At 37.4% G+C, this 26,541-nt stretch overlaps 1 protein-coding gene across 1 annotated transcript in view; it reads right to left on the minus strand.

Moving 5' to 3' along the window:
- Positions 1–214: 214 nt before the first annotated feature.
- LOC108703005 (metaxin-2) overlaps positions 215–26,541 on the minus strand; it is a 48,616-nt gene continuing 22,289 nt past the window's right edge. Inside the window, exons 4-10 of the mRNA XM_018238879.2 lie at positions 21,615–21,687; positions 15,375–15,451; positions 13,512–13,604; positions 11,406–11,444; positions 10,916–11,041; positions 7,832–7,908; positions 215–593 (exon numbers count right to left, since the gene is read on the minus strand). Coding sequence (XP_018094368.1) covers positions 389–593; positions 7,832–7,908; positions 10,916–11,041; positions 11,406–11,444; positions 13,512–13,604; positions 15,375–15,451; positions 21,615–21,687 — 690 coding nt within the window. The 3' untranslated portion in view covers positions 215–388. The remainder of the gene's footprint in view (positions 594–7,831; positions 7,909–10,915; positions 11,042–11,405; positions 11,445–13,511; positions 13,605–15,374; positions 15,452–21,614; positions 21,688–26,541) is intronic.

Below are 26,541 nucleotides of genomic sequence, written 5' to 3' on the forward strand. Positions count from 1 at the left end.
TTTTCAGAGTGTGCGCTTGTTAAAAGCAAAAGAACAGGATTCAGACTCTGACTTGCTGCTCCATGTAACTAGCATGGTAATCCTCAGTGTGCAATGCAAATGACCTCCGCTTTGTTGTTTTACTGTGAAGCTCTGAAGTCTCTGTTTACTACATCTGTACACGGCTTAGTCAGGGGCTCTGGACAACATCAAAGACAAGGAAATGTAGTCTCCATACAGTTGTCTTACTTTTATTACAATGCAGATGTGGGTCTTTTGTGTGCAACGGAGAACATCGTATGTGAACAGGAATGGTATTTTTTTTCATACAGGGAATTTTGCCAAACTATTAATTTGATTGTTTTCCTGAAGTTCCAGCCTTCCAGCAAAAGGTTACAATGAGGAGCTGCTATGGAAGTGTGGGGCCCTTTAACAGTTTCGTAGAGGAACTTATGGAGCCATCATGATCTTCAAAATAGTGTTGTTCAATCCTTCTGCAAAAGGCAATCAGATTGCTATAGTTTTTCACTTTTTCTTGAAGCTTGTCGTTTGTCAGCTGCGTAGTAAGTATTGTGAACAGATGTCCAAATACCAGGGCATCCAGCTCAGTGGGTCTACAAGAGTTGGACAAGAAACAGAACAGCATAGTGCTCAAGTTAAAACCATCTGTGGCTTCATTTAATGAGGATAAAGCACATAATATACATTCTGAAATGCTTCTTTACAATTAACTCATACAATACCAGTTTGACTTGGAGCTAATCAGTGTTATATAAAGGACAATACCCCTGAAAAGTTATTTCTGGGCCCTCTACCAGGCCCCTTCTGCCTCTTATCCCTGCAGAGTTGTTCCCCTATATCTACTTTGCTGTGTACCTGATACCTGGGATGATTTTCAATTTGCTCAAACTGAAGGATAGTTTTGCACTTTTCATGATCTTTAATTTAGGTGATCTTCCCCCCAAATGGTTTGAATCTGGCTTAAGACAAAAAAAGTCAGTACTGATATTTGCTTTTAAAAAGCGGATAATTGCTTCTAAGACTAAAGATAACTATTGATAACAAATAATTTACTTAAAGGAACAGTTCAGTGTGAAAATAAAAACAGGGTAAATAGATAGGCTGTTCAAAATAAAAAATGTTTCTAATATAGTTAGTTAGCCAAAAATGTAATATATAAAAGCTGGAGTGACTGGATGTCTAATATAACAGCCAGAACACTACTTCTTGCTTTTCAGCGACTTGAAGGGGGGCCACATGGGTCATATCTGTTCAGTGAGTTTGCAATTGATCCTCAGCATTCAGCTCAAGCTGGCCATAGATGTTGAGATTTTTAAAAGATCCGATCCTCATCGTGAGACCACGATTATCTCGGAATGATCGTATGAATTGTCAACTAAAAAGTTTGTCAGGAAAACAAAGGGGAGCTGCCTGCTTGGCCCTACAAACATAGATAGATTGCACTGGGACCAACAACGATTTTTTAACCTGCCCAATCAATTTCCTCACAGATGTCGGCTGAAAAATCGTAAGATGTATGATCGTTCGAATCCCACGATAATTTCGAAGGGTTGGTCCGACTTCGCTAAAATCGGTCGTTCGGCAAGAAGAATCGTTGCATCTATGGGGAGCTTCATATTCAAAAGCAACAGATATGACCCATGTGGCCCCCCTCAAGTCTCTGATAGGTTACTGCCTGGTAACCAGTCAGTGTAAACCAAGAGAGCTGAAAAGCAGGAAGTAGTGTTCTGACACATCGAGTCACTGCAGCCTTTATACATTACATTTTTGCCTAACTAACTACATTAGAAACATTTTTTATTTTGCACAGCCTATCTATTTACACATTTTTTATTTTCACACTGAACTGTTCCTTTAATTAATTTTGATTTACTTTCATGTTCTTTTTAGTAAAATATAGACATAGGATTTTTGCCACAGGATGCCTTAGTTATATGCATACTTGATGTATTAATATGTGGGAGTTGCAATACTGGATACTGATATTAACCATAGACCTCATAGGACAACACCCCTAACAGTCAAAAAGTTGGCTGTGTTTTGTGAAAAAAATCGGCACTTTATAGAGTACTTTCGTTTTTATTAGTGTAACAAGCCAAGCCAAGCCAACCACTGGATCACAAAAAGGCCTGTGCAGACCAGTCAGGAAAAAACTGTTTGAAGGGCCCTGTGCAGTCCTCATGACATGGGATTTTCAGTGCCTTTCCAAATACTGGTCCGGCAGTCCACTGTTTGGGCCCCGCACATGGGATAGTAGACTGTCTTGGGGGCAGATTTACTCGAGGGTGAAGTGGCTAATACTAGTGTCAATTTGCTAGCATTACCGCCACAGAGACATCGGCAATTTACTAATGGACGCAGGCGTCACTTCGCTAGCGAAAGAGAGAGACGCTAGTGGTTATTTGCACTCTTTTGTCAGGTGACAATTCGCTCTGGCGAATGGATGTTACTCCACAAATTCAATGAAATGCCAGACTTGGCTTCGCCAGCTCAGACCAGGTGAAGTGCACTGGAGTGCATAGATCTTCCTCAATCTTCTGTTACTTACATCATATTTTTTAGTGGCAAAAGCTTCTAAATCCAAAAAACGCTGGTGTCTTTTCCATTTTTCAGAGTGATAGCCTGCAAAAGTCCTTAAATTTTTTTTTGGGTAACCGGGTTCCCCCATACATTTTCTGACATATGGAACATTAACTATACAGTGGACTCGTGTAGGGCATTATAACAACTCTATTTTCTTTATTAAGGTTCCCTGGACTTGTTTAATGCAATGTATTTGCTACAACAAATACGTCCATTCAACTTTAAATTTCCCACCGTCAGGAAATTAACCTGAGCGCAAGACCTCTAGTGAATTTGCACTACGCATAAATGAATGCTAGCGCATCTTTGCTTTCAATTGCTCGCACAGCCAAATTAACTCTAGCAAAACGTCACCAGTGTTCGGTGCCCACGACGAAACTCCACATTCAAGTGAGTTAACGTTGTCTGAGCAAATTTTCGTCTGGCGAAGTGTAGAGATGGCTGCAAATCGGTTGCTGGTTAATTTTCACCGTTGAGTAAATCTGCCCCTTGGTGTAGAGCTTGCAGCCAATTTAGGACTATGTATGGCTACTTTAACTCCATCTTTGTCAGCTTCCATATATAGATATCTATTGTGAATTTCTCTCTTTCCCCTCTCACTTGTCATTTCTCCATCTTAGTTCTTGCCAGACTCTTACTTAAGTTGCTGGCATGGAGTTCCAGATAATGGATTAAAGGAAAACTATACCCCCAAAATGAATACTTAAGCAACAGATAGTTTATATCAAATTGAATGACATATTAAAGAATCTTACCAAACTGGAATATATATTTACATAAATATTGCCCTTTTAGATCTCTTGCCTTAATCCACCATTTTGTGACTCTATCTGTGCTGCCTCAGAGATCACCTGACCAGAAATACTACAACACTAACTGTAACAGGAAGAAGTGAGGAAGCAAAAGGCACAACTCTGTCTGTTAATTGGCTCATGTGACCTTACATGTGGTTTGTATGTGTGCACAGTGAATCGTACGATCTCAGGGGGCGGCCCATATTTTTTAAAATGGCAATTTTCTATTTATGATTACCCAATGGCACATACTACTAAAAAAGTATATTATTATGATAATGGTTCATTTACATGAAGCAGGGTTTTACACATGAGCTGTTTTACTCAGTATCTTTTAATAGAGACCTACATTGTTTGGGGGTATAGTTTTCCTTTAATGTGCAGGATGATGTAACCTTTGCAGTACACCCACTAATGCATTATAGCAGCCTTGCATAGCTGTGCATGCACTGAATGTCAGCTTTGTATTGTTCAACCGACATCTACAAAGTAGTGTTCTACTCATTCTTAGAGAGATGTATCTGCACAGTAGTTCTGGATATATATTGTCTTTCCAAATGCCACAGAGCTAAAGAATGTGCTGAGACTTCTAATACAGTCATTATAGCAGTTAACTTTGGCATAGTTGTTCAACATTTGGGATTTTTATATAATGGACTATGGCTAATAAAATGCTACTCTTACTTCTCTGCTGCCAATGACACCCTTTGCTACCCGCCCTGTTTGTAAGAAGTTACAGAAACTGCAGGTTTTTCTTGAAGTTCCCTGCAGATCTTGCGAATAACAAAACATGCTCTTGGGGTAAAAAACTCTACTGCACTTCAAACACTTAAAGACACCCCTTCTGGGCTTTTCATGCGTCTGGAATTCCTGTGCCAGTGGGAATAGGAACTGTATAGTGGTGGCACTTTGATCCATTTCTGTTGTGTTAATGCCTAAACAAATGGTAATAAACATCACAGGAAAATCAAAGAGGAACAGTGGTGCTGTGAAAAAGAGCACTTCCACCTGACAGGCGTGAATGCTTTGACCTTGTCACCCATTTGCAGCAGTTGTCAAGCCACCGGGGCTCTGAAGTGCATACAGTATATACAGACCATAATTTACAACTGAAACCTTAAGAAATTCATACACAATATTTCACTGAGGATGATTTTTTTTATATTACAGCACAGCAAATCAGTTTAGATTTGCCCATAAAAAGACAAATCATAACACTACTAAGGTAAAAAATGCAACTGATTCATAGTGATTAAAGAGGTTGTTCACCTTCAAACACTTTTTTTAGTTCAGTTGTTTTCAGATAGTTCACTAGAGATAAAAACTTTTTTCCAATTACTTTGTATTTGTGACCATTCTAATATTGAAGTTTGTGGGTGAAGACACACAGCGCTACTCTTAGTAGTTACCTGGCTACAAATTAGGCAATAGCGATCACTGGCTTTGCTAAGACACTACGTGTGTTTTAGCTGATGAGATTCTCAGTATTGCAACTCACACAATGGGTTTCACATCCAGCACCAAAGCTGTTCAGGTTCTTACTTACCATGTCCTGTTCTCACACCTACCAATGGTTAGACATAAAGAAAAGGAAGTTGGACCCATGCAGGATAACTGCGTTAGTACTTTAATAACACTTCGTTTTAGAGAGTTAGTGCTTTAATAACACATGTTTCGGGTTAGCAAGAACCCTTTATCAAGTGTGTGTGCAAGAAGTGCATACAGGTTAAAATACTACATAGCAGGAAATTAGATCATCATTTCCCCACCCACTGTGGCACATCAATATTAAATCTCAAAATAGTCCGTCATATCCATTATGTTAGTGTCTTATTAAATAATAAATAAAGGCAGTTATCTTGCTTGAACTCAACTAAAAAGTGTTTGAAAGGTGAACAACCTTTAAAGGAGAACTAACGCTTAACTTAAGAAGTAGGCTAGAAATGTTGTACATTAAGTTTTGGTCTTCTGTACCAGCCCAAGGCAACCACATCCCTTTAGCAATGAACATCTGTGCCTCTGGATATAATTGCCTAGCTCCCCATCTTCTTTTCTGCTGTTTCACTGCACATGCTCTGTACTGCTGTCACTTACTGAGCTTAGGGACCAACTCAAAGTATACAGTACACATAGAATATAAATGTCATGATATAAGTCTGATTAGTAATTAATATAGATAACTACTACATGGCAGCACAGAAACAAGTGTGACTAGAACCAGAATGTGATAATCAGCCCTGTAGAATCAGCTTATATTACAGGCCAACATCATTTTCTGCTTGATTATTTGCCCCTAACCTTAGCTTCTCAACAGCTGTTTAGTGCCCACTGAGTATGTGAGTGTCGTAGACATTTTCCAAGATGGTGACACCCCTGTGACAAGTTTTATGTCCTGGATCATTGCTGCTATTGAGAAGCTGAAACTTTAGGCTGGTGTAATAAGTTCAGTGTATAAAATATGACAATTTTATCCATATTCATTTTTAGGGTTTAGTTCTACTGTAAGGCCCCTGACATACAAGAGTTTCGTCCATCACTGCTCTGCAATGGAGAACATTTTAAGGCCAGTGCACACAACAAATTGTGGTGCGCACATATAATTTTGTCTGAAAACACTACATTTTGCATCCGTTCTGACCAGAGCACAGTTTTTAAAAACAGTGCACACAAGATAAAAATGTGCGCACAAAAGAATAATTTTGCACACATAGCTGTATGTATTTAGTAAGCCACTTGTCTTTCAGCAGGAGCATTATTGTTATTGACTATTCCATATTTTCAAAGATGCTGAGATGGGAAATGTCTGTGCCAGTTTGAAGAGGATAACTCTATTACAGTAGAAAGGGTAACTATGAACCTCCTTCAGCTGTAGAAATCACTGGAGAGCCAAAGCTGACTGCCAACTTGCAGGAGGCTGTCTGGAACTAAACTTTTGTCTCTATTTATCCAGACTTGGCAAAAACAAAACAGCTGGCGAGCAATACATTGCTGACAAGCCAGTGGTTGGGGATCACTGAGGTAGTATAAGTTTTGATCAAATCAATGGGTTGGTCTGGGAAAGTACAGAATTATGTGTCAACACTAAAACATCCCATAATGGCTTCACAATTTTTAATGTGGTCTCTGTGAGTGCATACATAAGGCCAGAACTTGGCGTTTGCTCTGTTGCTGAAAGATACCATGGTAAAGGAGTGGTGGGGTCAGCTGCAGCACAGTAATACAATTCAGAATAATCTGTAAAAGTTAGTGGAAGCAATAATGACTTAGGTGTAAGATGATGCCGATTTAATTGCATCTAAAATGAAGTAAAATGAAGCAATATATTATTTCTGATAGAAGCAACAGCAATTTGAGAATGATCAAACTCTGAAAAGAAAAATGGAGTAGTATTATACACAAAAGCAGTAACGTTCACTATTTTAACAGCATTTGATAGATGTGAACTGTTGATTAGAGATTCAGCCTTGGTTAGGTGACCCTTAGCTCATAACAAGGTTACAGATAGATAAATAAATTGCTGTATCAGCCATGCTTCCAAGAATATCACAGCGGATATGTTTTCAATGCAAATCTCACCATGATCTATCTAACCTTCAAGCAGGGTTTTCAGGTGTATTTAGGACAGAAAATAGGCATTTGCTTTACAGCTTACCTTTAAGTTGGACACACGTGGACCAACCTATACAAAATGTCATCTTATATCATACAATTTAAGTTCCCTATCACACTGACACTGCACTTTTATTAGAAACCCACTAACCTGCCTTTATGTATATTTATATATATATTTTTGTAGTATGAGAGGAAGTACCCAAGGAGAACCATGCAGACACCAGGAAATCACACAGTCTCCTGTCTTGCATGTCCCAGGTTGGAATCAATGCTGCAAGATAGTATAGATAACCACTGTGCCATCACTTTCATGGTCAGTGGTTTATTGACTTGATATCTTATGTATGTGTTCAACCAATAAAAATGCAGCATTGCTACGTGTACAGTTTACAGTTTGATAAGGAGGATTTAGTAATGTGTCTATGGCTCTAAGGAGCTAAAACAAGATATGGAATTGGACACTGGCTTATCTGATTAACCTCAAATAAATGTATTTCTATGTTAATGTTTTTCTTCTTATATTTTATCAGTTAGATGGTAAGCCTGACTGATTGCATTTTGACCTTGGAAAATTAACCTGCACCTTATGCACAGCACTTTCAATATTAGACGCTAAATGACTATGATTTACTATGTTTAAAACATTTTATGTGCAAAGCAAGAAGTACTATATAAGAATACATTTTATAAAATATTATATAAAAACAATAATGTCCAGGCAATAAAAAACTGGTGATAAAAGTCAGACTGATACTGATAATATTATTACATTATTACAAGCGCATTATAATTAAAGCAGTTTGTGCTGGATATAGCTTAATAGAACAGCATGGATGACTTACTGTTTGTTGAAGAAATAGGGCTGTGTGCCTAACCTTTGAGAAAGGGCCTGACAGCACTGATCAACATCTTCAAATACCTGATAGAAAAAAAGGAATATATTATAATGCTATCTATGTAGTTCAGTTATAGTCTTAAACAAAAGAACCCTGTAATATATACTTAATTCAGGTGATATGTTAAATGTTTGAAGAGTAATTTTAATGGCGCACACATCGCTGTTCAGATATTGAAATAGTCTTCTTATTTGCCTTCTGTCAGTGGCTTTAACTGAAACTGCCTATCCCTACATCCATTTTTGGGGAGGAGGGGACAGAAAAGAGCCTGTTGCCCAATAACTAATAACAGGTGACACAGTCATATTCAGGTTCATTTATGGCAGATAAAAATAGCTGCAGCAGTATGCCCGTGTGCCATCAGCCTAAATGTAAACTTCAGAACTACTGTTAAAAGCCTTGAATGGATTGCTGTGCACACAGCACTTCTAGCCTTGATGCATAACGACCCAGTAGCTCACAAGCCTCCCACTCTGCTTTCACAGGCATTAAAAGGGAACTATCGCGAAAATTAAAATTTAATATAAGCTTCATCATGCTGAAATAAGAAACTTTCTTAATATAATCAATAAAATATTCTGCATTGTTTCTGAATTAATCAAGTTTATCTTCACTATCCCTCTCTCAGCATCTGTTTCTCTTCATTCTGTCTTCTTGAAGCAGTTGGTGTCAGTTAGTCATTGACAGTCAGATCAGTTAGATGAGAAACAGATGCTGAGAGAGGAATAGTAAATATAAACTTGATTATTTCAGAAACGGTAAAGAATTTTTTAATTGATTGTATTTAGAAAGTTTCTTATCTCAGTATGCTGAAGCTTATATTAAAATTTCATTTCTGGATAGTTCCCCTTTAAGCTTAATAGTAATACTGATCTGCATTTATGCAAATACCTCTCCAAAAATAAAAGAATATCTGTCACCCTTTTCACAGACTGGCTTCACAGACAGCCTTTTACTGCAGCAAGCTTGGGAAAGCATACAACATCATGCCCAATCTTCTTAGAAGATTTCTCATGATTAGTTAGTGGACGCCATAGAGGATGCTACAGGCTACACTTGAATCATTATAATGCTTTAATTACATAACAAGTGTCTTGTCAGGGTGTTTGGAACTGTAAGAGCAGAACAATTCACAATAACACTGAGAATATATAGAGGGTTTGGAACAAAGCAAAGATCCCATGCACTGAATGGAAACAATGTTGAGAATTATGCTGCCATGCCACATATGGCATAAAGCACCATGCCTATCTCACATTAGGAAAGAAGAAAAATGTATGGGGTAGTTTATCTTTACGTTAACTTCAGTATAGTAAAGATTTGCCTCCTCTTAGCATCCTTTCTATTGGTCTTTTTTATTATTATTTATAGTTTTAAATAATTTGCTTTCTTATGCCTCTTTCCAGTTTCCAAATGATATTCAGTGATGTTGACAGGAAAACTATATAGCTCTGGTAGGCAACAATTTTATTTTTATTATAACTTTTTATTTTTTTTTCTCTCTCATTCAGACCACTGCCTGGTTGCTAGGGTAAATTAGATAGGCACTAAAATACCCACCGGAAAAGCTGATGACCAAAAATCTAAAGAATACAAAAGCTAGAAAAAATTAAAGATGAGGACTAATTACAGCTTGCCTCAGAATATAACTGTCTGTTCCATACATACAATTAGAAAACATAAAGGTAAACTACCCCTTCAAAGTCTTTTGTATAGCCGTAGAAAGGTTGGAAGTAGAACTAGCCTTAACTCAGACATTCCCCCCATGGGCTTAAAAAACAGTTCCTCTAGTATTCAGTAACACATGGTAATTTTATAATTGCTGTTTAAGACAAAAACATATTGAATTTATGAAAGTTGACATATGCAATATGACAGTTCCTATTTGCCTTTAAATGGCATTCTAGAATAGGGTTCTAGCTGGAGCAGTGTAAAGGTGGCCATACACAGATAGATTTAAGATGCTGATTTCGGCCCTTCAGACCGATTTGGTAGCTTATTTGTCCATGTATGGGGCCCTATCACTCTACTGATAGGGTCAAGCGATTGGATTAGCCCGATAGCACCCAGTTTAGGTAGGCATCGGGAGAATGATCCACTTTTTAGTGACCACAGCAAATGAGTGAATCAAATAGTGTATGGTCAGCTTAAAATACCAGGTCACTACAAGAATGCACAAAAAAAAATGATTTCCTTTTTCTCTGTAATAATAAAACGGTAACTTGTACTTGATCCAAACTAAGGTACACTTAATCTTTATTGGAGGCAAAACCAGCCTATTGGGCTTATTTAACATTGACATGATTTTTAAGTTGACAAGACATGAAGATCCAAATTACAGAAATACATTCTGGATAACAGATCCTAAACCTGGACAAGACGAAAAAGGTCACATTTCCCACCACCTTAGCTGTTGGGATACCACTAAAAGACTATAGGTAGAGAGCTATGAGATTAGTTAGCAACCAATCATGCCAGTAGTTGGTCTAAAAAAAGCAGTAAATCCTATTATTGAAGAATGGGGATTGTTAATTAAGTATCATAAAAGTGTAGCTTAAAATAGGCTGTATGATTCCCTTTAAGGGCAACTGCATGTTTTGCTAGACATGTGATTTCTAGTTCACTGATAAGTGGCAAAATTGTTGAAAATACCCCTCCATAGGCTCTCATGATAATTGAACCTCCCTGCCAAAGCCATTGTGGGTCAGATTATTACAGCTAAAAACTGCACGGGTACAAACATGCTGTGTGCCATTGGCCCTATAATGGCAAGCAGCTGCCGGAATTAAAAGCGTTTTTAACACTGCAGTGTCCTCTGAAAGGACTGTGTCGGTCATAACAACCTGTATGCCATAAGTCTTAAATGCATTTATGCCGTGTTAGTAAATCAACCTATTAGTATAGAAGAAGGCCACTTCTTGCATTGTTGTTCAGGTTATTTGGAAAATCTTTCACAAAACTCCCAGCATCCTTAGACAGATACATTTTTCCTAAACCTGCCTATCTGTATTCCATTCTGTGTTTACTGACCTGTTCCAGGGTCTTTGTAGCCCAACCGATGGCCTTCATCTTTCGTTTTATTTCCCATTTTTTTTGGAAGACCAGAAAGTAATTGAGTGGCCAGGAGTAAGGAAAGCTGTACCGAGGCTGAGTAATCTGTGGGAACCCAGAAGCCACAGTGATTAGAAACACTGCAAAATAATTAACACAAGTAACTACAGAGCATAGTTGATCTCTATTTTATAAAAATATACCTTTTTCTAAAGGCATGAATAGCTAGCTGTAGGAAAGGTTAGTGTATAACATTACTCCTGGCAAAACATAGAAAAAATGGTCAACGGTATTATTACATATTTTCAAACATATAAAATGTATGTGCTAGCAGAAACAGTGTAGAAAAGCCTGTCTCAACTAATGGTATCATCCTATATGTTTCATTTATGAGGAGGGACCTACATTTGTGAGCAAAAGTGTTTTCTCATTAAAATTTAACCAAGACAAATGGTTCTGAGCTACTCACCTCCTCTAGTGTAGCTTCATCACACCACTGAATATATAACTGCAAGAAAATAAAAGGATAATGTCCGTTATGCTAAGTATACAAACAGAAAGATAAAACATTATTATTTGTACACCATGACCCACTTTGGAGTCTAAAAGTAAATCTGCTTTTATCAATATTTTGGTTTACAAACGGAAGGGTTACTTTTAGCCACTGAAAAACGCTACATTTTCTTCTCAGGTGCCGAATAAGAATTTTTATGGTTTTCAACACCAATAATATAAAGATAGTATATGTGTAGACAACTACTAAAAAAAGGCCCAGTGTTACAGCACAGCTCTAAGATGTAATAAATTATGGGAAGAGTTCTTCATATATTTTTAGGATCAATTAGGCAGGTCATTTAGATAACAGCAATGTTTTTCAACATCTCATACAGAAAGTTGCACTACACAGTGACAAGAAGGTACTATTTTTTTCAAAGCCCACTCTACTTGATTCAACATTTAGTCAAGGTAGACAATAAACAAATCAAATTTACATATTAGGTTGCCACATCAGATACTCCCTCCCCCCAAGTATGGAATACCCACAGTTTGAAAACCCTGCTCTAAAATGATACATGAGTAACCTGGTTTGGATTAGCTCTTCTGCTCTGACTTAAATTTTTCACATGAGTGATATCCCTGCAGTGAGCACCAACCATTTGTTTTTTGGTGAGCTACCACCATTAATGTGGACATGATCTTAAAAGTTCTTGTGGTAATATGGGTATGGTTTAAAGTGGGTATGGTTTAAAGTGGGTATGGTTTAAAGTGGGTATGGTTTAAAGTGGGTGTGGTTTAAAAACAGGGAGTGGTCAACACTGGCTTCCATTATCGGCCCTCCACCAAGTAGGCCAGAAAAATTCCAGCCCACGGTACAACAGAAGTTGGACAGCACTGTTCTAGAGACTGCAAGATTCACTTGAAGATCAGATAGAGCTGGATTTGGCAATGAGTTATTTGATGTTACTTTGATTGTTTGAACTATGTGTGAATGTGCCATACAGCAATATCTTTATACAATTAAAACCTTGCTGTGAGCTAAGGGGGCCCACACTAAGGGTTAGACCAGCAAGGAAGGCTTGCACCGAAAAAGTATGACAACCACTGCTTTAGGCCCTCCCCCCATAAACACCCATATTTACTTGTCTATGAAAAAATATCTAATAGAAAATCGCATATAATAGATATAAATACATATAAATTGAGTACGGAAATAAGTCAGCTCATGTTGTTTTGAATACTTTCAGCAAGAATGTTCACAAGATATCTCAGTGTTGCTGACCTTTTTTGAAGTAAATATATATATATAGTGAGGAGAAGAAGCCAGCACTCACGAAAAAGTCACGAATGGTGCCTGGGTGCAGTCCTTGTAGGAAATGGATGTAGAAGAAGAATTGAAGATCGCACTCACAGGTCTTATGTATAAATAAATCAATTTATTCGGTGAACGGTCGCTGACGTTTCGGCTGATACGACAGCCTTTCTCTTTGAGAAGGCTGTCGTATCAGCCGAAACGTCAGCGACCGTTCACCGAATAAATTGATTTATTTATACATAAGACCTGTGAGTGCGATCTTCAATTCTTCTTATATATATAATATATATATATATATATATATATATATATATATATATATATATATATATATATATATATTTTTATTATTTTTTTTTCCCATACTTTTTCTATTTAACGAAAATAACCGCTCCTAATTTTAAGCAAATTTGTAATGGGTTTTCAAATATGATAATGCAATCAGTTCAATACATTGTCACAGATAAGATATGAGTTGCTCTCAGTAGGAAACAAGGCAGGGACTAAACTTGATTGATTCAATGCTTAACATCTTGTCACTCATGTGACCTTAAACAAGCAAAAGTAAGCAAACAGAGATAAGTGTATTGATAGTCCACATGTCTTTAAACACACGCAGCAGAAAGGTTTGAGTGCCATGCTTTTAAGAACCCAAGAAAACGTTCTAGAGATTCTTCACTTGGCTTAAGTTTAAGGGTCTATTGGCCTTATTTCATTTTTAGAAAGAAGCCTTGTGCTTTATTAAGACACAATATACTGTACCTCTGCTGTCAGGAGCATATTATTGACCAATTCCATGTATGCTTTCATCTCAGCTCTCTGGACTTCATCCAACCCATCACTTAGGGAGTGACCCTAAGAGGGTAAGAAGACAAACATTTTACTGCGTGATTCTGACCTTTTTTTTAATAGCTATATACACTTTTTCACTGTGAGCATTAATACATGCAGTGAAAAAGTGTATAAAGTTATCCTGACCCATCACACGTCATATCTCATGCAACATTATTCGTGTCAAGTGATATTTATTAAACAATTCCATTGGTTACTGTTTACAAGCAGAGCCCGAACAGGAAATGCCCAGTGCCCAAGTACCGTGTGATAGTCAAACAGAGCAATAATTGAAATATCAAAAATACCTCATACAGTATAGTTAGTTCAAAATGTGTAGCCAATTTTATTATAATCTTTTGTACTGATATAGTCTTAATGTTACAGGAGATATCTGCAACTATTCTCTGGCACTGAGCAGCTTTGTTTGGTGTTATATGTGCTCCATTAGAAACTTTTCTGATAAAACCTCCAGTTTAAGTAAATCTGATTTCTTATATTTAAAGGAAAACTATACCCCCTAAACAATGTAGGTCTCTATAAAAATATATCACATAAAACAGCTCATATGTAAAACTCTGCTTCATGTAAATAAAACATTTTCATAATCATATACTTTTCTAGTAGTATGTGCCATTGGGTAATTAAAAATAGAAAATTGCCATTTTAAAAAATAAGGGCTGCCCCCTGGGATCATAGGATTCATGGCACACAAACAAACCTAACAAACTATACATGTTAGGTCACATGAGCCAATTAACAGACAGAGTTCTGTATTTTGCTCCCACTCTTCTTCCTGTTACAGTAGAGCTGCAGTATGTCTGGTTAGGTGATCTCTGATACAGCACACAGACCATCACAAAATGGTGGTTCATACAAGAGCTGTAAAAGGGCAATATTTACTTAAATATATATATAACAATTTGGTAAGATTCTTTAATATGTCACTTAATATATCAACTATCTGTTGCTTAAGTATTCATTTTGGCGGTATAGTTTTCCTTTAACAAAATAATTAACTTTGCACTCATCTATTATGAATATTACCTGATATTTACTTGCCAAATTCTTCACTCTATCCATATAAAATATCTTCATCTACATTTAGTAACATTTAGTAGCATGCATAATTTAGTATTAGCTGCAAAAATTCAGCATTGATGCAAAGGCTTACTTCTTGCTCATTAATAAATAAAATAAACAGATCTCATTATAATATTTGTTCAAACTGGCTTCAGTTTCCCGATCTGTGTACACATTTTTGACAGCAGGTTTTATTTTTAAATGAAATAATCTGTCGTAAAGTTTGGTAAGACATAGGTGACTGGTTAGATGATTTGGCACAAGCGCAATGAAAGCAACTGGGGTATTTGCAAGGTATGTTTGAAGAGTTTATTGTTTATTAAAATATACATATTCCTTGGGTCCAGATGGGAGACTTTCTTAAGGTATTTAACCATCAACCATCTTCAGCTGAGATCCTTGTAGGAAACAGCTGCAAGCATAGCTACCCTTTTGACTCTTGTTATGTCACAAGGACATAAAACTAGTGGTCATATGCAAGAAAACTGCAAAATTGAAAAAAAACTGATTTTGTTGGTGGCCATTTCTGTTATATAATATAACTGCCTGACTTTTCACATTTTTATGATTGAAAACTCCCAGAACTCCCAGTATCCTATATACACAGCTTTGAAACAGCACAAATGTTAACAAATACAATTATATAGGATAAGTTTAATAAAGACTAAAGAGATATGAATTCCATGCAAACCTCTAAACTAATTTCCTTACCTTGGCTTTGACAAACTGAACTGTTGGCCCAAGCTCTGATATGACTTGATTCCCAACATGGATAAAAGGCACTTTTCCTTTGGAATAAAGAGAGGAGCGTTAGGCCATATTAAATGTATACTACCAAAATTCCTTATAATTACTGTGTTCCCACTCTTAATAAACCCATCACTGTTTTAAAATGTAATCAGAGACTTACAAAAAGTCCACTAAACTCTAAACCTACTTTGTTTAATTTGAAAAATACTTTAATAAACATCTATATTATTTCATACACAACAGAGGAGAAGGAGGAAACGTATATGAAAGCATATAGCATGATTTCTTTGGTTGCCCAGGGGCTGCAGAGGTCAAAGTGGTAAAGAGCCAGGAAGCCAACAGGGGACCAAAAAAACACTCAAAACAGGTACTATAATCCATGTCAGGGGATAGCTTTTATAGCCAGACCCTTACTTTGTTTGCTCCTGTCTGAGCTCCACACCCTGATATTATAATAGCGACAGTCTTAACACAAATGTACTCCTGTGATCCCACAAGGACATGCTGCTTTGATTCCCAGCAGGGAATAAACTGACCCAGGCCACGACTACCCTTGTGGCCCCCTGCAGTCTGCCAGTTTCACTTAAATGATAATATGCAATGATTATTTACATACAAAATTGGGGGTGGGGGAAATTTGGCTAAATAGTGATATTCTCTAGTTTCCTTTTTTATTTTCTAGATTCATTTTTTTTTTTTTAAAGTGTTTATTTTTTTAAAAAAGCTACACAGACCATTAAAATGATGGCAGGTGTTATTAAAACCTTACAGGACTAACCAGTTTGCCCATGTCTGATTTAATATGAACAGAAATACATGGCACAGGAAATGATTATTAACAGTGAAGCATGTACAAAACTTCCCAAAAGAATTCTGGAAAAAAAACTAATGTTAAAGAATATAAAGTATTTTCTTATAATAGGGAAATCTAGGTACAGACCCAACGACATTAATACTGAACAAATATTTACTAGCTAAATGGATTTTCTAACAAAATTCTCAATTTTTTTTAATAATATTCCTGAAATCAGAAGAAAAATACACAGCAGTTTTGTGACCAGATACGGAAGTTCTGGAAGTATCTCTACCAAATGTTCCCCTGAAGCACAGGCAGGAAACCTGCTGTTCGACCCAGTTCAGCCAGAGTTCAGGCTAACAGCAGGCTCTGTCATGGGCCCTTTCAACAGATTCCATCTTCTCTTGCTCACAGTCAGCCTAAGGGTAATGGATGAGGTGCACTGCACCAACAAAGGCCTCATCTGCATCCATACTCTAAAGTGTATTACAAAAGAAAGAAGGGCTTTTTGAACTGCAAGAAGTCAAAGGTTTCATTCAGACAGTACTACCATGTTAAGCAAGCAGACAGATCTTTTCATATTCTGGCATCCATATTCAGCATTCGAGACCTCCCCTACATTCTTCTCCTTAAGGGGAAATAGTATATACATGGACAGTTATTGCAAAAATGCATATTTTTGGCCTAGCTTTTACGTAAAGTCTATATCCCCATAGTTTTATCAGTAATAAATTGAAGTAATTAGCAGCAGTGATAAAAGCATTTATATGGTAACAGCACATTTTAAACAGTTCACACATAGCCAAACTCTTCCATACATTGGATAAATAACTGGCGGAACCTTTATTTTGGGTTCTGAGATTTATTTATTTTTAATGAGGCATTTTATAAATTAAGCTTTTTCAGCTTTTATCATTAATGCTTTTAGTCATACAGTAAAACAATACAGATAAAAATGATTAAGCACAAACTTTAATGAGAAGAAAAAGGTATTTATGCGTATTCTGTATTACCATAACAAATAGTAGAAATGATATAAAATCCACAGTAATACATTATTTTAACCCTTTTCCCTGCCAATCAATAATATACACTGCTGGCAATCAAATTGCAGAATATCAGCAGTGGAGATTCTCCTTTTTCACATTACATTCTAATAAATGAAAAGAAGAAGATATTTAGGCAACATGCAGTTCCAGATCAGCCAATGGCCACTGGCAGGGAGTGCAGGTTAGAGTAATCAGACATTACAAGAGAAAACATACGTGCACATTAGGAACTAAGAGTACAATGGCAGCAATATCTCAAACAAATGGTCTTAAATGGGAAGTGTCATAGCTAGATTTTTTTTATTCTACACATACACTTAGATGATTACATCCACCTTAATCAGAATAAGGTAGGTTGAATGCTTGTGAAATTTTGGGTATATTCAGTGCAATTTAATATTTTGAAAGGTATATGCACTTTATACTACTAGTATACTAGTAGTATCAAATTTAAAAGTACACTGCAATTGAAGTACCACGTTTGATAAATATATTTTGGTAAATTCATATCTGTAGTAGATTAGTTTGCTGGATGTGGAATTGTGAGTAAATATAAGTAGTGCACTGTTTTGAAATAGAAATGTATAGGTCTTCATCCCTCATTATTATATCCTGCCTTTGATTATAAAATAATAGCAAAGTAAAGAACTATAATATTAACTTTTTATAGTAGGGTAATAAGTAGTTCATACATTATACAGGTATGGGATCCATTATCTGTAAACCCATCATCCAAAAAGCTTCGAATTATGGAAAGACTATCTCCCCATAGACTCAATTTAATCAATCCAAATTGATAAGATAGACCAGTAGCTTGTACTTGATCCAAAACGATGATATAATTAATCCTTATTGGCAGCAAAACCAGGCAGTTGGGTTTATTTAATATTTACTTAATTTCCAAATGCTAGGACTAGGGGGTAAGTGGAAGAAACACCTGACTAAGGCATTATTTTTTTGGAATGGCAGAATACAGATTGATTGGGGTATACACTGCAACACACTATGGGGTAAATTTATCAAAGAGTGAAATCCCGCAGCTCTCAATTCATTTCTATGGGATTTTGAAAGGCGTATTTATCAATGGGTGAAAGTGAAAGTTTACCCTTTGATAAATACGCCTATAAAAATCCCATAGAAATGAATGGAGAGTTGCGGAATTTCACTCTAGTGGCGGAACTTCACTATTAACTTCATACCCCTATATGAGTAACTCATCATTAGGCCTATCCCATTCCTTACTTTACTGGTCTGCATCTGCCACTAACTCTGCCAGACAGACAGATGGGAAAATTGTGTGTTTGGACCATGAGGTACTTGCAGAAATTATCATACTTGCTTTGGGTGCCAAAGCTCCGTGTCCAGCAGGGAATGCACCTGTACCTGCACCTTAGCTAGTAGGAACAAAAGCATGTGTATGCTAGGCACAGTAATATTAACATGAAGCCATGCAGTGGCAAGGTAAAAACACATTATGTATAGTGCCTTTACAATTACAAATCAATACCTGTTTTTGCAGCTAGGACGACACCCATTCTTAATAATAACTGAAGACCAGAGCGTTTAAACTCATACAAATGAGCATTTCCCATGATTTGTTGCGGAAGAATTTGTATGGCTTTAAACAAAGGCTGTCTGAATATAATTAACAGCTACCTAGTGCTACCTAGACAAGAATGGAAACAGCATAAAATTCACCTATATTAGGTACTAAAAAACCACTTCAATGCATTAAAAAGTAATATGTAAAAGCCAAAAACAGGGTAGAGCTAGGATTCTATTTTACTGCAGCACAATATTGCTAAATATAGCAACCCATTTTATGCCTTGTCTGCTTCAGAAAACACTGAAAAAAAGCTTTTACTTACCAGTGTTTCAAGTTGAAAACAATTACAGAACAGCATTCAAGCAAAAGTGTTAATAAACAGGAGGCCTGGCACCATGTAGCCTATATGAGTGGTTGCTTCTGAACATATATCTTAGTATTTAAAACATTTCTTTTAAATATCTCTATCAATAAACAAGTTGGTTTATCATTGGCAATGAACAACAGGACACGGATAATATGAAAACGTGGGATTGGTTTATGAACTTTACATGAATTAAAGTTCTCTAGCAACATCATTTGATTATGTGAAGAGGTATTGTCTGGTATGTGAAGAAGTACTGTCAATTAATGCTACTGTTACATAAACTATAGCCAGAAATACAGGATCAAACTACGTTAAAAGATCTGGTCAATACTTAAGATGAAAAATTAAAGTACTGTATATGAAATGTTTCTGTCTTAAAGGAATTGTTCAGTATAAAAATAAAAACTAGGTAAATAGATAGGCTGTGCAAAATAAAAAAAAAATCTAAGTTAGTTAGCCAAGAATGTAATGTATAAAGGCTGGAGTGACTGGATATCTAACATAATAGCCAGAACACAACTTCCTGCTTTGCAGCTCTCTTGGTTTCCACTAATTGGTTACCAGTCAGTAACTAGTGATGCACCAAATCCACTATTTTGGATAACTGATCTTTCCGTAATTTGGGTCTTCATGCCTTTAATCTACTAGAAATTAATTTAAACAGTAAATAAACCCAACAGACGACTTTTGCTTCCAATAAGGATTAATTATATCTTAGTTGGGATCAAGTACAAGGTACTGTTTTATTATTTTTTTAAAAATATGGATTATTTGGATAAAATGGAATCTATGGGAGACAGCCGTTCCGTAATACAGAGCTTTCTGGATATCGGGTTTCCAGATAAGGGATCCTATACCTGTTCTATCTTTTTACTCAGTTTTTATTTTTACTCCTGCACGAACTGCTTTCCAATATATCTAAAGCACTATGCCTTCGCAGCGTTAATAATCCCGCCATCCTTTTCTTGTTCAAGCTTTCCATTAGGTTCTCCATCAACTGATGCCTAGTGAAAACTCAGTTTAGCAGCTTCCCCCTCGAGATCAATATTCTCTTTATTGTGACACCTACAATAGCAGTCGAGTGGTTATTATTTTCAGATATTTTTCAGATATGCAGACTGCAGAGACATCAAAGCTCTATTTTTATTCTGAGTAGAAATGCGTAGTTCAGCAATGCTACATCTTGGAATAGATAAAATATGTATTTCTCTCCCTGAGTTGATGCTTATTCAAAGGACAGGAGGGGTGAATAAGGAGATTCAACTGTTTCATGACTGTTAGTTGATATTAATTGATGTTACAAATTGTGTTTTAGTTACCTGAGAACAGATACTATACTATCAATGGACCTTATGCAGGCCAGTCACCTTGACCTTGTACAATTTGGCCACCTATGTGGTTGCTCAAATGGGTCTCATTTAAAATTATGGATTGACTGCAAATCTGAGAGAAATCAAGAAAGTACTGCAATTCGTCTCATATGGGCATATACTGTATCAATGTATTATCAATTCACTAAGATGAGGCACTGATATAGAATTGCTGAACCTCTAAAAGGTGCTGTGCATGCCTAGAGCTCAAATCAGTATGGCTGAAACTGCTCAACCAAATTGTGTCACGCATTGCAATCTTAACAGGCTCTGAGGTAGAAGGTGTACTAAGATACTTGTAGCCAGAATATTAATACAATCTGACATTTAAACCAATCGTAAACAAGCAGAGAATTAAAGCATCTATCATTTAAAAAGAAAAAAATAGACCCACTGCAATGGAAACAGAAACCAAATAGCTGAAGCACCTCACAATATTCCCCTATAGCCTCAAGACTTGCACTGTCTTTGTTTTAGTGGCGTTCATTCAGTAAAATATAGGATTATTGCAGAAATATTACAAACAATACAGGCTTGTGCCTCTTTAAATCCTATATAATAGATTTTCACGATGCAGAAACATATTTTAGGGATATATTCCCTTTAATAGGGGGAAAAAAACAATTTCCTAACATTGCTCAGGTGCTTAGATTTTCATTGGTGCATGTTATTACAATCCTGTTGTTTGGTGCAATGTTTACTGAACAGGGATATTTTCAATTTGTTTCAATTATATCAGAATCAATTGAGGTATTACTTAGGAAAGGTGACTTTCCCACTTATTCACACAACATGCAGTAGCCCGCAGGCCTCTAATATTCAAAAGCCCTGTCTGTGATTTATAAAGCTGTGGCAAAAAAGTACCTTTGCATTCCTAATGGCATAAGAAATATTCAACTCCCACTGATTTACTTGAATTTATCATTTTTATAGCCCTTTCAGGCAACAGAAATTATATCAGGGTATGAAACTAAGCAGGTAAAATAACATGGATATATTTATGGTATGGATGCCTAGCTGAAGTTGCTGTGGCATCTGAAAACAATTAAAATTTAAATGAATACTGCACTTACCAGATGGAGACATATATTCTGCATTTGCCCTACAAACCACCTGGACTGGCAGATTGCACATTTTTAGAAAGGCCTGAAAGACATTGGAAACAGAAATAAAACATTTGTTAGCTGATGGCAGAAACAAAGACAATATGTAGAGGCTCATTAAACATGTTTAGTAAGATTCTACACGCATTGTAATTTGTACCATAAGCATAAATGTAAAACAAACCCTCAGATGGACAGGTTTAGACAGGATATCTGAAATAAATATGACTACATGGATGGAGAATCATTTAGCACAGTGCTGTCCAACTTCTGTGGTACCAAGGGCCGGATTTTTTCTGGCCTACATGGTGGAGGGCCAGTGTTTACCACTCCCTGTTATTAAACCACACCCACTTTAAACCACAAGAACTTTAAACAGGAGGGTGCCCGGAGGTCAGCATCCTTTGACGCCCCCTCCCTCCTACAGGATTGCGTCTAGTGCTTAGTGCTCCAGAATGGAGCCAACAACCCCTGCGGCTGGGCGGCTGGGCGGCATGTCGCCCCTTAATTTATGCTGACCTAGGCCTCGCTGCAAATCTGGGCCTGAAGGTTGGTGCTCACTGCAGGGATATCACTCATATGTAAAAAATAGTCATATTAAAACATTCCCTTAAATCCATATGCCTCCTCAGCCTCTGTGGATAGCACATGATTACACACTTTAGGGGCTCGAAGTAGCATAGGGGAGTATGGCACACACAGGGAGCAAAGGGCAGGCAGAGTATGGCACACACAGGGAGCAATCGGCAAGCAGAGTATGGCACATACAGGGAGCATAGGGCAGACAGATTATGGCACACAAGGAGCATAGGGCAGGCAGAGTATGGCACACACAGAGAGCAAAGGGCAGGCAGAGTATGGCACACACAGGAAGCATAGGACAGACAGAGTATGGCACACACATAAGGAGCATAGGGCAGGCAGAGTTTGGCTCACACAGAAGAAGCACAGGGCAGGCAGAGTATGGCACACACAGAGAGTATAGGGCAGACAGGTTATGGCACACAAAGAGCATAGGGAAGGCAGAGTATGGCACACACAGGGATAAAAAAAAAAAGTGGGCCATCTACTGTAGAGCACAAGAAAAAGTCAGCCCAAAAGGATATATTGAGTTTAGCAAGCCCATAAAATGTTTATAATACTATCTATAATAGATTTAGCTTGATAATAAGAAACGAGAATTCATTTCTCAAAAGGGGCTGTTCTGTGGTACCAAACTCCAGTCACATGACTTAGACAACTGGGCACCATTACACATGGTTTGTGAGCATCTATGAGGCAGATCCTTTCTAATAAATAAGTGTGATGGCACCTGGAAGCTGCAATCCCAACAATCTGGAGTGTCCTGCAAACTCCCACCTCCTGCTTATTTGTGCAACACTCCTCCTCGCTCGGCTCATTTCCTGCCACCCTACTGGCTACAACAGTGCTCCCAGTCTCCCAGCACCAGAAATAAGCTGCCTTTCTCCCCATGCTGGTCTACCTCTGCCCAGCTCCCCAGTCGCTCAGTGGCACCAACTTCAGCCCCCATAGATGACTGCCACAAGCTTCCGATTCATGGAGAACAAACGCTGCTTTGTCAATCGCTTCTCAGACTACAGGGACAGCCTTCTGTCCGGCCAGGGCAGCGAGGCGACGGTCCCGCTTATCCTCAGCACCTTGGAGAGTGTCCTACAGAAGCGGCCTGTCCGAGGAGGTGAGGAGGGTGGGCTGTACGGGGGGGGGGCTGGGTAGGGTGGTTTACATGTTGTACCACGTCTCCTAGTACAGCCTGTTCAGCTCTGGCAGGGACACCTAGGCCACCACTCTCGAGTCCAACATAGCGTATTATGACCAGTAGCTGGACAGGGAGTCAGGCTACCAGTGCACTGCTCTGGTGCTGAAGCAGAATTTGGGGGTGGAGGTAAGGTAATAGTGAGTTAAGGGCACAGACACGTTGCGGTCTACCCGGAACAGCATCTACTGGTAGACCACAATCAACGTCCTGGGCACCCCTGCCTTAAACCCCGTCAGCAAAGGTATTAGTTTTAAAAAAAACAAACTTCAGCAGAACAGTTAGGCCTTTAATGAATAAGGTTTTGGATTTGTAAGGCTGGATTTCCATATACGTACACCACTTTGCAAAGTGAGAACTAAAGTGGAATGGCTGCAGAATTTGCAATGATATATAGTTACTATCATATATCAGTAGTAACACATTGAACTGACAAAAATAAAAAGAAGGTCATCTGAACCTTCTTTGTTCTTCTGCAGAAGCTTAAAGATCAGTGTGTGCCTGGGCACTGTTGCATGGGATGATTCAGGATCCCATCTCGCTTGACCGAATTGCCCCTCCGTTGAGTAAAATCATAATCACCTAGACCCTGACTGGGCACTCATGCATTAGGCTTAGTGCTTATACTATTGTTATTATTATTATTATTATTATTATTAATATATAACTTTCTCCTCTAATAAGAAGGCCCTCTTTATCTGCTGTATAAATTAGAAGATGTATTTATTAATTTTGGCTGTGTACACACATAAAATCGTAATCGCACAGCTCAGACCACAAGAACCAATTTACAACATAAAATTACCAATGCTGGATCTTTACTAAACTTTACCTCTAATCCTCCTGTTTTATTCTGTAACCCTTATTTGTTAAGTTATTGTAAGACCCTGTTTGATATAACCTGCTGGCTCTATATAAATAAATGATGATGATAGAGCAAATTACTGCGTTATGTCCTGGCCACAGGTTGTAATGTATAAAACTGTTGCAGTTCGTGTAAATAAATGTGGCCAAGCAGAAGAGACAGTCATCTCATGGAGAGGTTCTATACATGCAGCGGCAAATAGAAAGCTTTATTCAGTTAGTGTCCCTAGATACCCAATATTATTCATATACCTATGAAAGCCATAAATATTATCTGATAAAACATGAAATTAGTATAAAAAGGTACTGACCTGCACTGATAAAACTGGTATGTTTGCTTCAGAAACACTATTATATAGTTTATATAAAGCTGTTGTGCAGCCATGGGGGCAGTCATTCAAGCACAGGATACACAAAAATCACAGACATGTTCTGAATAATCCCATTTTATACTACAGATCTTATCTTATCTGTTGAGTATCCTGTGCTTCCCCTTTTTCATCTTTGAATGGCTGCCCCCATGGCTAAACAGCAGCTTGTTTAGATAAACTATAGTAGTCTTTCCAAAGCAAACATACCGACTGCACGAATGCAGTGCAATCAGTACCTTATATTCTCATTACTTTAATAAACTAGAATTTTTTGGTGTTACTGTTCCTTTAATGTTTTATTTTGTGTAAAAATAAAACAGGGGAGATTTTCCATTCATGCTAGCAGCAAAAACATAAATACTTCCCACAACCCATAAGACAAAAGCTTGTAATATATTTAGAGTAATCTCTGCAACTACAGTTTACCACAAAGAGGCATCTTAATTGCATTTAGGTCAACAACAACAAAAAAATGCATACCTGCAAATTCGATTTATTGGTAAGTCATGGCAAGTTTGGAAAACAATTTATTATATGCCACAGCAGAACACTTCAGTAATGGTTATAATGTAATTGTCACCGAATTTAGGAAGAGTAAATTCACTTGTCGCACAAGGAGGTTCTGAAGATAAATGAAGATTCTATTCATTTAGCTTTAATTTCATGTGAGAAGCACATGAAAGATGGCAGCTTGCACAGTTCATAACAGTTTAGATTGGGATTCAAAATAGATGTAATTAGTACACAAATGTATACCAGGTTAATGAGATTTTCCACTCCTACGTGACACATATAACGCTGGATTATTTTACGACAGTAGTTGCACGTGCAAAATTGCAATTTTTTATTTATAAAAATGACTAATATACATTTTGTCAACATGGGATAGGTATCATGACATAAAATCAGCAAATTATTTTTCAAAAATACTATTTACAAAATAATATGTTGGACATAGTGTAGTTTAGTGAAACAGTCAGACATTTAATTTATTTTAATAACATTAAAGGGATACTGTCATGGGAAAACGTTTTTTTTTTTTTAGTTTTTTTTTTTAAACGCATCAGTTAATAGTGCTGCTCAAGCAGCTAGACACGGGCTAGACATATTGTCAGCTTCCCAGCTGCCCCCATTCACTCTCCTACTGCAAGTTGGAGAGATATCACCCCTCCCCCCCAGCAGCCTAACAACAGAACAATAGAAAGGTAACCAGATAACCGCTCCCTAACACAAGATAACAGGCTGCTGGTAGATCTAAGAACAGCACTCAATAGTAAAAATCCAGGGTCACACTGCAACACTTTCAGTTACATTGAGTAGGAGAAACAACAGCCAGAAAGCAGTTCCATCCTAAAGTGTTGGCTCTTTCTGAAAGCACATGACTAGGCAAAATGACCTAAGATGACTGCCTACACACCAATATTATAAATTTAAAAAAATACACTTGCTGGTTCAGGAATTAGATTTTATATCGTAGAGTGAATTATTTGCAGTGTATAACTGTGTAATTTAGAAATAAAAACGACACCCTAAAAAAGTGACAGAATCCCTTTAAAGGAGAACTAAAGTTTAAATCACGGTGGGGGGCAAAATGTTAGGCAGCCCCCCCAGTGATTAAAATTGCTTACATGATACCCTGGGCTGGTGCGCCTGTTAGGGAAAAACTGCACCGGCCCAGTGTATTTCTGCAGATCTTAGGATTCTTGCATCTTTTTCTATCAGTTCAGACAGGCACATGTGCAATAGAGTGAAAGCTGAACTTAGAAACGAAAAAGCTGTTTTTTCACTCTAGTATGCATGTGCATACCCGCGCCTGGAGAAAAGAGAGATAAGGAAAAAAACAATTAGTCAGCACAGAACAGAATCAGGAACCAGAACTCTAGTCGAG

This window comes from Xenopus laevis, chromosome 9_10S (genome assembly GCF_017654675.1).
Source record: "Xenopus laevis strain J_2021 chromosome 9_10S, Xenopus_laevis_v10.1, whole genome shotgun sequence".
Lineage (NCBI taxonomy): Eukaryota > Metazoa > Chordata > Amphibia > Anura > Pipidae > Xenopus > Xenopus laevis.